The sequence below is a fragment of the Acinonyx jubatus genome, chromosome A3 (assembly GCF_027475565.1).
Source record: "Acinonyx jubatus isolate Ajub_Pintada_27869175 chromosome A3, VMU_Ajub_asm_v1.0, whole genome shotgun sequence".
Lineage (NCBI taxonomy): Eukaryota > Metazoa > Chordata > Mammalia > Carnivora > Felidae > Acinonyx > Acinonyx jubatus.
This window is the reverse complement of record NC_069388.1, coordinates 116,712,135-116,726,780: the sequence shown is the minus strand read 5'-3', so window position 1 is coordinate 116,726,780 and position 14,646 is coordinate 116,712,135. Positions and strand designations below refer to the sequence as shown.

General features: G+C 50.0%; 1 protein-coding gene and 1 long non-coding RNA gene across 4 annotated transcripts in view; one reads left to right on the top strand and one right to left on the bottom strand.

Moving 5' to 3' along the window:
- The window catches only part of DPYSL5 (dihydropyrimidinase like 5), a 101,538-nt gene that overhangs the window by 69,721 nt on the left and 17,171 nt on the right, over positions 1-14,646 (top strand). For all 3 annotated transcript variants that reach the window (XM_053201111.1, XM_053201110.1, XM_027033384.2), the window contains 6 exons: positions 2,975-3,133; positions 5,759-5,938; positions 6,793-6,861; positions 9,070-9,114; positions 10,915-10,990; positions 11,933-12,089. In XM_053201111.1, the coding sequence (XP_053057086.1) occupies positions 2,975-3,133; positions 5,759-5,938; positions 6,793-6,861; positions 9,070-9,114; positions 10,915-10,990; positions 11,933-12,089 (686 nt within the window). The remainder of the gene's footprint in view (positions 1-2,974; positions 3,134-5,758; positions 5,939-6,792; positions 6,862-9,069; positions 9,115-10,914; positions 10,991-11,932; positions 12,090-14,646) is intronic.
- Positions 6,351-13,791, bottom strand: LOC106967839 (uncharacterized). The gene is made up of 3 exons (XR_001429016.3): positions 13,659-13,791; positions 11,409-11,496; positions 6,351-6,916 (listed from the first exon to the last, which is right to left on the bottom strand). It is a non-coding gene; the product is annotated as an uncharacterized LOC106967839 (long non-coding RNA).

Below are 14,646 nucleotides of genomic sequence, written 5' to 3'. Positions count from 1 at the left end.
CATCCATGGCCACCTGATCTCCTCTGGGAGGGGAGGTCCGAGTGGGTATACAGCTGGCGCTGGGTTACAGCCAGAAAGTGGGAAAGTCAGGACCACTGCTCAGTGACACCTACCTGAACTCTTCAGTGACTGTCCTTAGACTCAGGCAAGAGGAGCCATGTCTGCCCAGAGCCCCCTGTCCTCTTCCAGACCACACTCTGGGTCCCTGGAATCCCCTAACAGATGACCCTGAGCACTTCTAGGACCTATGTATGCTTGAATATGCCCTCCTTGGGGGCCAGACCACCAGTGCCTGTTCGCCTAGGTCCACGGGCAGCATTTTGCAGGGAGTGAGCAGATGAGAGGCCTGCAGGCTGCAGGATGAACCCAAAGCAGGGGTGTGGGCTGGGGGCAGTGCAAAGGCTGAAGGCCAGTATCCCCTATGGTGTAGCTCAGAGCTGCAAGGACCCCAAGAACTCCAAATTCAGGCCTGGTCTTCTTGGTCACGTATTTGTCAGAGTAGGAGGATAGGAGGTATTCTGTGTAACAGTTAGCTTGATCTGTGACTTTTAACTATTTAGAGATTCAGCACATGGACCTCCTTTTCTACTCTCGCTCTGAGACCCACAGATCTTAAGAAGTCTTGCTTCTCTTATCATCCTATACCGTGCTGTTTCCAGGTCTCCTTTTTTCTACCCAAGGCTACAGACATACTGAGGGGAGTGCAGAAGAAAGCCATCGAGGGGCACCTGCGTGGCTCAGTCGGTTAAGCATCCAACTTCCGCTGAGATCATGATCTCATGGTTCCTGAGTTCCAGCCCAGCGTAGGGCTCTGTGCTGGGCTCTGTGCTGGCCGCTCAGAGCCCGGAGCCTGCTTCGGATTCTGTGGCTCCCTCGCTCTCTGCCCCTCTCCCACTCATGCTCTGTCTCTCAAAAAAAAAAAAAAAAAAAGGTGAATAAACGTTAAAAAAAAAAAAAAAGAATCTAGAACCACAGAAAAATAAAACAATTTAGTGTATAAAATCCCAATAGATAACCCCACCCCCACCCCCATGTCTGCATATAAAGGCAAAAAATGCATTTCGGGGCAGAATAGAGTACAACCACCTGCTATGAAGATGAATCAGCCTGACACGATCCGGATCACAAATAGAAGCCAGCTAGTAAAGCTACAATCAGCGGCTCTTCCCCTTCTCTCATTTCCCCCCCCGCCCCCGCCCCCCGCCATTCTGGTTACCCATCTCTGCCACAGAACTACCGCCCTCTGTTGGTTGCTTTAAGCCATGCAAGAAGTTGGACCTCTGAGCTCACGGCAACAGGGGAAGTGGTCTCCCAGCCAGAGACAACAAGGAGAATCTGTGTTGGGAGAGTTTTAATTGTTTGGCCGCTGAACTTTTTTTTTTTTTTTTCAGTTCCCCATTCCCCAGCAATATTTCTGATCTGATTTGTGATCAAGGATTTGACTGACTAGAGAAGCAGGAATCATTAAGACAATTTCATTGTCAGAGATAAACAGAGATAAACAGTCCAAATCTGGATGATTAAACACACACATTAGGACAGACTTCACTCAGTCCATTTTATTAGAGAACGGCTCAGTTGACTTTCCCAACGATCCAGGAAGGAAGCTAATTTAGGTAAAGCTTAGAGAGGTTAAGTAGCTATTATAGTAGCTATTATAGGTAAAGCATCTCAGAGAGGTTAAGTAATGTGGCTGAAGTTATCCAACTGGGAGGTGGCGAGCGGGGACTCAAGCTTGGGTTCATCTAAGTTCTTGTAAGGACCCAAAAAGAAAGACAGGTTTTGTCCAGACTTACTCATGGAAAAAGAGAGTCACCTTCTATCGGAGCACTCCGAGTAGTGGAGCTCTCTCTTAATTATTCTATTTTGATGAAGTTTTGTTGGGGAACAACACATTAACGTGGAACAACCTTTGGTCAGTGCTAGTTCTGGAGGCTTGTGCAGGTCACCTGACAAAATTGGCTTAAAAAAAAGGTGTATGTGTGGGCGGGGGAGGTGGAGCTTTAATACAGATTTAGCCATTATTCCTGGAATTACAAGAGAGGCTTTTTAAAGATTTCTTGTTAAGTGATGTCATGTGGAGATTGTAAATAGGATAATTTTTCATTGATAAATCATACAGGGACCTAAAAACTCCTCCATCTCAAACAAGATAAATGGAAATGAACTTAACGTGCTTGGAGAAACTGAACATAAAGGCCTCGATGTTGAAAATGCATATGAAAACTTTGAATAAAATTGTTTCATGGAATATGAGAGAATAAGACAAAACAATGTATCCAAACTAACATTTTATTCATTAGGATTTAAATATGTATGTGTAATAGGGCACCTGGGTGGCTCAGTCGGTTACGCATCCAACTTCGGCTCAGGTCACGATCTCACAGCTCGTGAGTTCGAGCCCCGCGTCGGGCTCTGTGCTGACAGCTCAGAGCCTGGAGCCCTCTTCGGATTCTGTGTCTCCCTCTCTCTCTGCCCCTCCCTTGCTCATGCTGTCTCTCCCTCTCTCTCAAAAAAAAATTTAGAAATTTAAAAAATCTGTGTGTATCACTAAACATTATAAATAGACATATTATATTGCACTAAACATTTGGTTATGTCATGTATATATTCAAGTTGGTCAAAATTGTTGGGGGTGGAGGGACTCTTCTTTTTGGGAAATAGAGGCTGGCTTCGAGGCTCCAGTGACACACTAAGTGGTTTTTCCAAAGCACTGAGCCACAACCCAAGATGAGGAAGAGGCAGGTTTGTGTACTGGATCCAATGGGGTGATGAAGGTTGACACACGGCCTCCAGTGTGTGTCTAGCTCCTCAAAATTTCCCAAGCGTGGCTGCACTGGGGCCTCACAGCCTCTCGCTTAATAGGGTCTGTGGTTGTCCTGAATGTCCACCCAAGGACCTCAGGTGTCTCCCTGCATCAGTGACTCGGATGTGGGAAAGGATGTGACGAGACTGCTTTTCCCGTCCCCAACAGGCGGCACTAGTCGGAGGCACCACCATGGTCATCGGCCACGTCCTGCCTGACAAGGAGACCTCCCTCGTGGAAGCCTACGAGAAGTGTCGGGGTCTGGCCGACCCCAAGGTCTGCTGTGACTACGCCCTGCATGTGGGGATCACCTGGTGGGCACCCAAGGTAACAGTGCTGGGTAGAATCCTGAAAGAATAAGTGCTTTTTTTAGGGAGAGGGGCCATTTGGGTGGAGTCAGCTGGGGTGGGGTGCCCTCCCACAGGTAGGGGACGCCCCCCACCATCCTAACTCCCCAGATGCCAAAAGAAAAGACAACATGATTCCACAAGGGGGTGACAAGGCTTGTTCTGCTTAATTTCAAGAGCCATTGTCCCAGCAGACCCAGAGGCCTAGGGAACGCCGGCTGACTCCTTGCTCAGACCACAAAGCTCTCAACGTGTCTTGATACTCTTCATCGGGTGCCACTTCTGCTGAGTAGCGGGCTTGGCAAGAGTCAGGCTCCAGGGGACGTATTGTTTTCATGCCGGAAGTGACAGCATGGACCTGAGGTCTCCGAACAGAACAAGAGAGTTCTGTCCTGGCTCAGTGCCACCTGGATAAATGGGACTGGGCCACTTTTTTCCTCCTGGGGCCCGGCTCCTGCTCTGAGAGCCCCGAGGCTGCTTCTGGCCTGTGGCTGAGGCTGGCTCCCACTGAGCCCTTTCTCACTTCAGCCCCTGTGCCCCTCGCTTCTGGCTTTCCCGTCCCCCCGCTGCCCCAGGCCCCAGGGGCAGAGTCTAGTCCCCTCCACCCAGGTTCCCACTTCCTAAAAACAGACATTTAGATTTTGCTTCATTTCTGGAGTTTTACCACTTATTACCCCAGAGAAGCAGCCTGGATGCCCGTTCTACTACCAATTCTGTACTGGTACAGGTGCCAGGACCTGCGTGGGCTTCCTAAGCAAGCACTGGGGCACCTGGCTGGCTCAGTCAGTCGAGTATGCGGCTCTTAATCTCAGGGTAGTGAGTTCTAGCCCCACATTGGGCATGGAGTTTACTTCAAACAAACAAAAAACAAACAAACAACAACAACAAAACAAGCATTGACGTTTTACAAAGTTCTTCAGCTAGGGAGCCTGGTCTAAAGGGCCTGCGTCCCTTCTGAGATGGTAATTAAAAGCCTTGTGTCCTTCTGCCCTTGGGTTTTAGCTTTGAGCGTGGGGCTCCCCCACTCTCCCCTGTTATGTCAGACATGGCCCTTATGAAAGGCCTTAGAGCCCTCCAACCTTCATACCATGAAGACCTCTCTGCTGGCATTGGGTAAAAGTGCAGACCCACCCTGAATGGCAGCCGGCCCTTATCGGAGGAGGGGGTTTTGTTTATTCTCGACACCCTCCTGGGGGAACGACCTTACCCCGAGCCTCTGTATTCCCTCCCCCCCCGGAGCTGGCCTGGAATAGGGCGTCCATTCAGATTCTCAGCAACACTGAGGCCAGGCCAGCCCTCCCTAAGTCCCCAGAGGTTGTGGGGACTTCCATGCATCTAGAATTTTATATTCTTTTTTGTTATTATCAAATAATTCTTTTCCTAACTATCGATTTTAAAAAGAGAAAAGAAGCCCATCATTCTGGTTATCCCAACACAACCACTCTTGTTACCTTGGCTTATTTCCCTCCAGTCTTTTTTTTTTTTTTTCCATGTGTGCTTTTTACATAGTAACTCCTTCACTTAAGTGTGAGCATTTTCTGTGTGGCTGCATGGTCTTCATGACCATTGGTGCGGTGGCCGCTTCATGTCCTATCAAGGAGATAAACCTCAATTTGTTTTCCTGCTGTCAGACCAACGTTGCTTCCATTTTTCCCCAATGTAAACAACGTTAGGATGAATCTCCATATTCATATAGCCAGGCGGCCAGCCAGGCGCCCTGGGTCTCAGGAGTTTCAGCATTATTGTGCCTTCTTTGAAAAAATTTTTTTTAATGTTTATTTATTTTTGAGACAGGGAGAGATAGAGCATGAACGGGGGAGGGTCAGAGAGACAGGGAGACACAGAATCCGAAACAGGCTCCAGGCTCTGAGCGGTCAGCACAGAGCCCGACGCGGGGCTCGAACTCACGGACCGTGAGATCATGACCTGAGCCGAAGTCGGACGCTCAACCAACTGAGCCACCCAGGCGCCCCTATTGTGCCTTCTTTGTAACACCACTTCCATTATGGGAGTGAGGAGCACAGGCCTTGGGGGTAAACGCTGTTAATGCATTCACCAATAAGGCTGACTTGGAGTTAGAAACACAAGACAAGCCTATACGACAGCAGAAACATGCCTAGATGGTCACAATATGGTTCCTACGTTTGTGTCATGCTTGACAATTTTCTTTTTTTTTTTATTTAAAAAAAATTGTCTTAATGTTTGTTTATTTTTGAGAGAGAGAAAGACAGAGAACGAGCAGGGAAGGGGCAGAGAGGGAGACACAGGATCCGAAGCAGGCGCCAGGCTCCGAGCTGTCAGCACAGAGCCCGACGCGGGGCCCGAACTCACAAACCGCGAGATCATGCCCCGAGCCGAAGTCGGACTCTTAACCGACTGAGCCACCCAGGAGCCCCATGCTTGGCAATTTTCAAAGTCCTTCTGCATCCATTTGCTCACCTGACCTCACAGAGGCCCGGGGGGTGGGAAGAAAATGAGATACTGCAAGGTTGCAGGTGGCCGTATGGTCATTCCTCCCACTGGCCCCCATCTCCTCCGTCCTGGGCCCGTCAGCCTCTTGAACATCTGTACTCACGTGGCATTGCCTTTGCATTTTGCTCTCCAGGTGAAAGCAGAAATGGAGACGCTGGTAAGGGAGAAGGGTGTCAACTCCTTCCAGATGTTCATGACCTACAAAGACTTGTATATGCTTCGGGACAGTGAGCTCTATCAAGTGTTGCACGCTTGCAAGGACATTGGAGCGATCCCCCGAGTCCATGCTGAGAATGGGGAGCTCGTGGCTGAGGCAAGGCCGTAGAGAATATTGGGGAAGGGGGGGCTGGGGCACCAATAGAGACAGTTCTCAGGGGGATTCCTGGCCACCCATCGCCCATCCCACAATTTCGTCCAGACAAAATGAGTTATAAAAGGCAGTGTGAGATGTTAACACCCCAGATGACAAATCTTTGTCAGAAAATCCACTTGTCTACTGTCTGTCTGTAAAAAAAAAAAAAAAAAAAAAAAAAAATCTCTTCATAGTCCAAAAGGGTTTCTAAGTCTTAGATGATAATGTCTTAGTTCTGGTGATATGATATTTAAATTCCATGATAGCAAAAGAACTTGGAGCACCTCTAAGAAATATTTTTAATGAGATCTGACATCAGAATAAATGACACTCAGCTTTCCTCCGCTTTCCTATCACCTCTCCCCCACCACCCCCGAGGAACTGAGATATTATAGCAATCTGCTCACTGGTAGACGAATCCCTTTGTACCTCCTGGGTCTTAAATAGGATGCTTGGTAAGGGTTATTCTAGGTGTTGCTGGAAACTAGAGATTTGACTAGATTTCCGGTGGGGAAATTCTGATTTTTCAGACCGATGGTCTTTGATGTCCCAAGCCTATTGGCTAGATCTAGAACTGGAATTTTAAGAGGAAAAAAAATACGTTCAGTCCTTAGGAAGCGAGGTGCAGGAGAGCCTGGCTGCCAGGGAACCCCATACTTACTCTGCCCTCTTTGGAAGGCGGATACTGCAGAAATGAGCAAAGCGGCAGGCCTATTGGAATGCACGGTGTCCGGCATGGTTTCGTGTCCCTGGGGTTCGTTATTTTCTCGTATCTGTATGGTTCTCTCAATTTTCTTTCTTTTGCTGTTATTCAGGGTGCTAAGGAGGCGCTAGATTTGGGAATCACGGGCCCAGAAGGAATCGAGATCAGCCGCCCAGAGGAGGTGAGGAAAACTGACTATGCCTCTTCTCAGCTTCTTTCCTGTGGATTCACAGAACCTTTAGGATAGAAGAGGCATCAGTAAATATAAGTTGCATATTATCGCTTTCTCCATGGGTGAAATTCGCATCTGGAAGCTTTTCAGGGAACAGCCATCGCCCTGCGGAGGCTGCCTTGGCCTTGAGCTTCCTTGGGAAAGACTGTTTGGAGGAAACCAGACCCACCTAATTTGATTCTGATTTCAGGGATCTGAGGGAGACCATGTGAGCACATCGGGGGCTGCGTTCCCCAAAAATTGAATGGGGAAAGAAAAGACAGAGTGAAAGCGCTTTCGGGTGTAAGAAGAAATTCCAGATTATAAGCCAGTGATTTAGTGTTGTAGGAATGAGAGCATCTGAGGAAAACTGTGGACCCTTCCCACCAGAAACCAGAAGCACATACGTGTCTATACTCTTGCCCCCTTGTTACCATATTAACCACCACGGTGATCATGAAAAGCCCTGCTCTCCTCTGCCCTCTGGTTTAATCCTGGCACAGTTTGGCAAGGTCCCCAGCGGTCCCCCCGCTAAAGATGTCTGTTCTGGGGGGACCTCACTGGACAAATCGTGCCTTCTCGTCCTGCGACCCCATTCCGACACCTGCCGTTTGTGAAGAGAAAGCTATTTCCCATTTCTTCAAAGCGTTCAATGCAGAGTGGTGGCTGGATGTCCATGAGGGATCGATGGGAGGCCCTGAGGGACGAGGAGCCAGAGACCAGATGTCATGGCACTGCCATCAGACATGCAAGGCCCTGCGCGGACCTGTAAGGACAGGAGTGGGCGGGTGGGCACAGGACTGGGCTTTGTTCAGTTGTATGAGGGAAAAAGCCAAGCTCTGACTGTAGGGTATTAATAGCGAGAGTCACCACTGTTATCATCTACTGGTTAAAGGCTGTACGCCAGGAGAGATTTTGCCCTCCAGCAGACATCTGACAATGTCCAGAGGTATTCTTGGTTGTCCCACCTGGCGGGGGGGGGGGCAGGGGGAGGGTGTGGTTCTGCTGGCATCCAGTGGAGAGAGGTTAGGGATGCTGCTTGACGATCGATCCTACAGTGCCCAGATAGCCCCCCGCCACAAGGAGTTACCCGACTCAAAATATCCATGGTGCCGAAGTTCAGAAACTCGGATCTAGGTTAATTTCCAGCTTGATATTAGTGAGTATCATTCCTTGCTACTGCGCTTGAGGTGGCTGTGGAAAGAATACCCCAGAAAACACGGAGGGGTTTCTAGGTTTCTGTTTCCTTTTGTTTTGTTGCCTTTTTCTTTTTTTGAGAGAGAGAGAGAGAGAGAGAGAGCATGAGCTAAGGAGAGGCGGAGAGAGAGGGAGGGAGAGGATCTCGAGCAGGCTGCACACTGCCAGCGCAGAGCCTAATGCAGGGCTAGAACTCATGAACCATGAGATCATGACCTGAGCTGAAATCAAGAGTCAGACACTTAACTGACTGAGCCACCCAGGTGCCCCAGATAGGGAAGAATTTTTAAAAATTTGTTTTAATGTTTCGGTTTGACAGAGAGAGTGTGTGTGTGTCAGAGCGCCTGTGAGTGGGGGAGGGGCAGAAAGAAGAAGGGGGGGGCGGGGGGTGGGGGAGCGGCAGAGGATCCAAAGCAGGATCCAAAGCGGGCTCCGGGCTGACAGCAGAGAGCCTGAGGTGGGGCTCAAACTCGAGAACCGTGAGATCGTGACCTCAGCCAGAGTCATATGCTTAACTGATTGAGTCACCTAGGCGCCCCCCCCAACTTTTTTAAAGTTTATTTATTTTTAAGAGGGGGGGGGGCAGAGAATCCCAAGCAGACAGCACAGAGCCCCATGCAGGGCTCAATCCCACGAACCATGAGATCATGACCTAAGCTGAAGCCAAGGGTTAGATGCTTTAACTGACTGAGCCACCCGGGTGCCCCTCGTTGCCTGTTATTCAAGGCCTGAGTAGCATCCAGCGAGGATATGCCTGGTGTAGTAAATCCTCAGATTCTCTCAGGGTGAGAAGAGGTGGTTGGAGCTTGGTGCCCCTGCCCAGGGCTTACCCCCCGAGCCAGCCCCTATGGGTGCATTTGGCCCCTCCGGCCCAATGTTGGATATTCCAGCACTTTCTACAAAGTGGGCTCTTGAGCAGAGGTGGGCTTGCTTGGGAGAGAGGCTGAAGCTTGTTTTCTTCCTGTCCTTTGTTTCTTACAGCTGGAGGCTGAAGCCACTCACCGAGTTATCACCATTGCAAACAGGGTAAGTAGACCCCGGCTCACCCTAAACCCATTCTTGACTCTGGGATCAGAAGCCAGCATCTTCAGTCTACACAGTGGAGTCCCATTCTGCCCTGGGTGCCACCACCATGCCTGGCTCACAGGACCCCAAAACCGTTTCCTGGGTGTTGTTATTCCCACAGACCTGGCAGAAGTCCTCCTAGCTGCCAGCTGTCTGTCCTCCCCCCCACCGCCGTGAGCTTGCTGAGTCTGGCTTCATTGCTCAAGTGGAAATGGCTCCCATGGGAGGCAGGGTGAGTTGGGTGTCCACAGAGCCTCACTGCAAATGAACTCTGTTTCCTGTAGAGGAATTCGGTAGATGGCTTGCTTAGAGAACCGTGATCGAACCCTCTGCCTCTAGACCACTTAGAAGTTTTCCTTGGTATCGCTTAGGGCGAGGGGGTGCTGACACGGTGTGGGAAACGAACAAAGACATGAGACCTTTACCAAACACAAAGCTCTCAGCGTATGCGCATCACTCAACCACTCTGATATACTATTTTGTTATCTAACGTTGGAATGATATCACTTCTCACAGGAGGATTGTGAGGGTCAAAGGGGGGCAGAGAAAGAAAGGCACTTTATAAACAGTAGATATATACCAAGAAATATACCAAGGTTGTTTCTCCTAAACCATCATTAAAGAGTTCGATTTGCTCAGAAAATCTGTGCTGTCACCTCGAGAATACCAGTTTTCTAAAGTGTGGCGCCTGGACCAGCAGCACCCGTGTTTGTTAGAAATAGAAACTTAGAATTGCAGATTCTCAGGCCCATACCCATTGAATCAGAAACTGGGGACGATGCCCAGCAGTCTGTTTTAAGAAGCCCACCCATGGTTTTAGCGGGCACTAACGCTCGAGAACCTCTTCTCTGAAAAGACATGGGCGATCCCGAAGGATGTAAGTAAGCATGAGGGCGTGGTGTTAGGAACGCTGGGGACAAGGCAGAGGTTGGAGGTCCAGCGGATCTCAGAATTAGTAAAGTTGCACCAAGCACGTCAAATGTCAGGCCAGTTCCTAAGCTCTCTGTCCTCTCATTTTGATGAGCAGAGAAGACATCAGAGTAACATTTGGGAAAAGTTTCCCATGAGCAGTTTACAAGTCTGGGTGCCGGTCGAGGACATTGATTTACTGGCACACCAGTGGTTATGATACCAATGATTTCCTGACGGAGGCCGACCCCAGGAAAAGGAAAGATGTCAACAACAAAAAGCTAGCTTCCTGTTTTTTAGCTCAGACATATGCCCAGGCAGGTGAAGCCGGGGACCATTGTCACATCGTTTGGCAGAGGAAAAGCTCATCGATATTACAACCCAGGTGTCCATTTGTAAGACCAGTCCTGCCTGACATAGACTCTGAACCCCAGACCTCTTACATTTTGTTTCTTCTCAGGGTACATTCTGTCTACTGATAAGGCAGCCCTTGTAATTTTAGATATGAAGTATGATCCACGACTGTCTCTAGGTCGTCACGTTCATGAGCAGGAAATTTAAAAAGTCCCTGGTGTTAAGTTATAAATCATCTTGACTCCGGCTGGTGGAATATTTGAGGCTCAGCCCTGACATTCCCCTTGGGCCCTGGTGCTTGCCTCCTCCGTGCTTCCCCTAGTCTGTGCTCTGGCCGCCAGCCTGCCTTCCCGGTAGAAGACCCTCTCTCCCTGCGACTGGGGCTAAGATGTGCAGAGGGAGGTGCCGGGGCCCGGACTGGTTTGGCTGGGGCTGTGCTAGTGCTTGTTAGGTTCATGGGGCTGATGCGCTCTCCTTTCTGCCGGTTTCCTTGTTTAGACTCACTGTCCAATATACCTGGTCAACGTGTCCAGCATCTCGGCCGGTGACGTTATAGCAGCTGCTAAGATGCAAGGCGAGTCCTTGGGCTGGAGTGGACCGTGCGCACGTGTGGTGGGGTTGCAGCCCTGCGGGGTCCCCCGGAGTACTCCCTTTTCTCTCCCGCCGCCCGCAGAAGCACTGCGCTAGCCTGGGTTCGGTGCGCTAGAAGCAGTGTTTTCTTCTGTGCATTTGCATGCATAACAGCTCTGCGGAAGTGTCTGTCACCTCTCCCGGGTCTGGTAAAGTTTTCCACGTTTTCAGTCAGCTCCTTAATTGGTATCTTTTTGGCCTCTTGGGTTTTACTGGTCGTTGCCTTGGCAACTAACATAAAATCCTGGACCGGTTCCAGTGGACATTTCAAGGGGATGCCTGGGAAGTCCCCGGAGGAGTAACAGTGTATGGACCCAGCTTCCCTTCCAGCCACCCCACACCCTGTGTGCGAGCCCCGATACCTGTGTGTCGGCTGCTGCTGAGCACTGGGTGGCACCTGAAGGTTTTTATACTTATAGTCTTGGCCCGGCTCAGGGTGCCAGTGAGGTCCTGGAAACGGGAGAAACAAAGTCATGGTCACAGACCTGGGGAGATAAATCAGAGCAAGGGCTTTCAGCCTTCTGGTAGAACTGCCCGCGAGATCCTGCCTCCCGCCTCTCCCCCAGTGGGAGCCCTTGGGTGTCTCACCCGCACCGCTGGCCCTCCTTCCTCCCATCAGTGCCCTGAAGCACCCGTGGTCCCCCCAAACGGCGGTGCTGCCCCTCTTCGGCACCCTTGCCCTTCCGTTCTCCTTGCCTGGAGCCAGCATGGCAATATGGAGCTCTCCGGCCTTGAACCCAGCTGTGCCCTCAAACCCCCGTGTAAGCTCAGGCGAGTCCCTTCCTCTCTCTGACTTCAGCTCCTCTGCCTATGAAATGAGAAGCTCAGACCAGTGATCTCTCCGGCCACTGGCTTCCTAGTCACGGTTTGACGTTTCTTCTTCTAGGGAAGGTTGTGCTGGCCGAGACCACCACCGCCCATGCCACTCTGACAGGTTTACACTACTACCACCAGGACTGGTCCCACGCGGCCGCCTACGTCACGGTGCCTCCGCTGAGACTGGACACGAACACCTCCACCTACCTCATGAGCCTGCTGGCCAAGTAAGGCATTTTGGCAGAACCTCTGTGGGCCCCATAGCACATCCTTAACTCATAATATATGCCGTCCTGGGAACGTACACGTCTTCGAGGTGATGTCGCAGAGGCCCCAAATCTGACCTAGGTCTGGTTCCATTGTGCCCGTAGGATGACTCTGCTTTTGTTACCTTCTCCAGAGCCCATCAGCTAATTGCCATCCCAATTACCTGTCGGCTTCTCCGACCACTTGATTTGGAGCAAGAGCTTCTGCAGTGTTAAGAGTCAAGAGCATATATGAAACGGTGAATGGTGGTTGTTCATAATTTCCAAGGACATTGCTTTTACACTGAGGACCGCTTCAGGGCTGTAGGATGTGGCTGCTGACTTGTTCTAGAATATATGTGGGCTTTTCTGTCTCTTTTTTCTTTACCTCCCCCTCCTCGTTGTTTCGCATGTGGTTTCCCCTTTCTTTCCCCTTTTTCCTTTCCTTCTGCCCTCTCTTCCTCTTTCCCCCCTCATTCTTCCCCTCCAGATCTCCTTTTCTCCAGCTCCTCTTGTTCTAACACAATTTTTTCCCATATGATCCAAATCTAAAGGAAAAGTTTTAACGAATAGTCTGAATTCAGTGGGACACAAAGATGAAAAGATTTTGTTTTGTCCCAAACTGCTTGCAGTTTCTTTCTTTCCTTTAGTGACATTTTGCATAGAATCCATTGTTTTCTCTCCCTCTTGGTTATTGAAGTCTAGTTTATTTTTTTCTTAAAATGTTTATTTATTTTTGAGAGAAAGAGAGAGCGGGGGAAGGGCAGATAGAGAGAGAAGGACAAAGGATCCAAGGCCAGCTCCACACTGACAACAGAGAGCCCGATACGGGGCTGGAACTCACAAACTGTAAGATCATGACCTGAGCTGAAGTCAGACACTTAACCGACTAAGCCACCCAGACGACCCAAGTCTAGACTGACTAGTTTAAATGTCAGTCTCCTCCCTTCCCCGTGCCCAGTCCCTGAGTAGGGGGATTCTTCTCCATACCCAAGCACCAGTCTATACTCCTGCTTCTCAGACTCAACGTGACTGGCCTTTGGGGCCCTCCTTATGTAGGACACATGCCCTTGTGGGCTCTCTTGTGCAGCCCTCATACAATCCCCTGATATGGAAGATGGATTCCAGTCCAACCTCTTCCACCTACACCTTCCTTGCTTCTAGAACTAGTGGTGTCCCTGTGAACAAGGACCCTGGAAGGCAGCTCCAGCCTGACCACCTTCTACCGTGTCTGGGGCCCAGAGAAAGCTCACACAGCTTTGCCACTCTCGACGGTGGGAGGGCAGTCTGTCCCCATCCCACTGGCTCTCCTCACCTAGAGGCTCAGGGCGGGTCCACCAGCCCCCTCCCAAACAAGAAGCCCACAGCCATCACCTCTGTTTTCCGTGGGTGAACCTGTTGCCATGTCCCCTCCTTGACTATGGAGGAGACTGCTAGGAGACAGGGTAGGGAAACCGCACTCGAACACGAAAAGAAGGAAGAGGAAAAGACTACAGGACTCTCCATCCTGTGATACCTCAGTCTCCCTCCCTGTCGTAGGCTTTTATATACCTGGGGGGAGGTGACAGCCCTCTTCTCTTCGAGGGTGATGGTGAGGATGATTGAGGGAAGTAGCCAGCCCCGACTGAAGATGGCTGTCTTGAGAAAAAGGGGCACTTATTTCATCCAGGTCCTTAATGTTCCCTCCTGGTCGCCGACAATTGGCAAATTCCCACTCAGCATCCTGCTGTGTTAACACCTGAAAGAGGAGTATAGGGTGCAGTCAGTAAGGTCTCGGGGCGCAGGTGGCCCCGGAGGGCCAGTATATGCGTGGCCCAGTGCAGCACCTGCTTTCTGCCCCACAATATTGCTGTGATCCTGAGCAGCAGCACCCCTTACACATTTAGCTAAATTAGGGTGCACGATGGGGCGCCTGGGTGGCTCAGTCGGTTAAGCGGCCGACTTCGGCTCAGGTCATGATCTCTTGGTCCGTGAGTTCAAGCCCCACGTCGGGCTCTGTGCTGACAGCTCAGAGCCTGGAACCTGTTTCAGATTCTGTGTCTCCATCTCTCTGACCCTCCCCTGTTCATTCTCTGTCTTTCCCTGTCTCAAAAATAAATAAAACATTTAAAAAAAAATTTTTTTTTTTTAAATTAGGGAGTACGAGAGAGGAGAAATGCCAGATCAGCTCTGACTTAAAAATGCTTTTCACTGCAGAGGGCACCTGGGTGGCTCAGCTGGTTAAGCGTCTGACTCTTGATTTTGGCTCATGTCATGATCTCATAGTTTCTGAGTTCGAACCCCACCCCTCCTCAGGCTCTGAGCTGACCTGCGGGAGCCTGCTTAGGATCCTCTCTCTGCCCCTCCCTGGCTTGTTCTCTAAGATAAATAAGTAAACTTTAAATATATATGTTAAAAATAAATAAGGAAATAATTTTTAAAAATGCTTTTCACAGGGAAATGCCAGCCAGCCTCTTTTCCATCTTTATCAACACAAACAAAACAAACAAGAACAAGGAGCCCACTGTAGTAATTTGGGCTCAGTGCCAAGGTCAAAAAA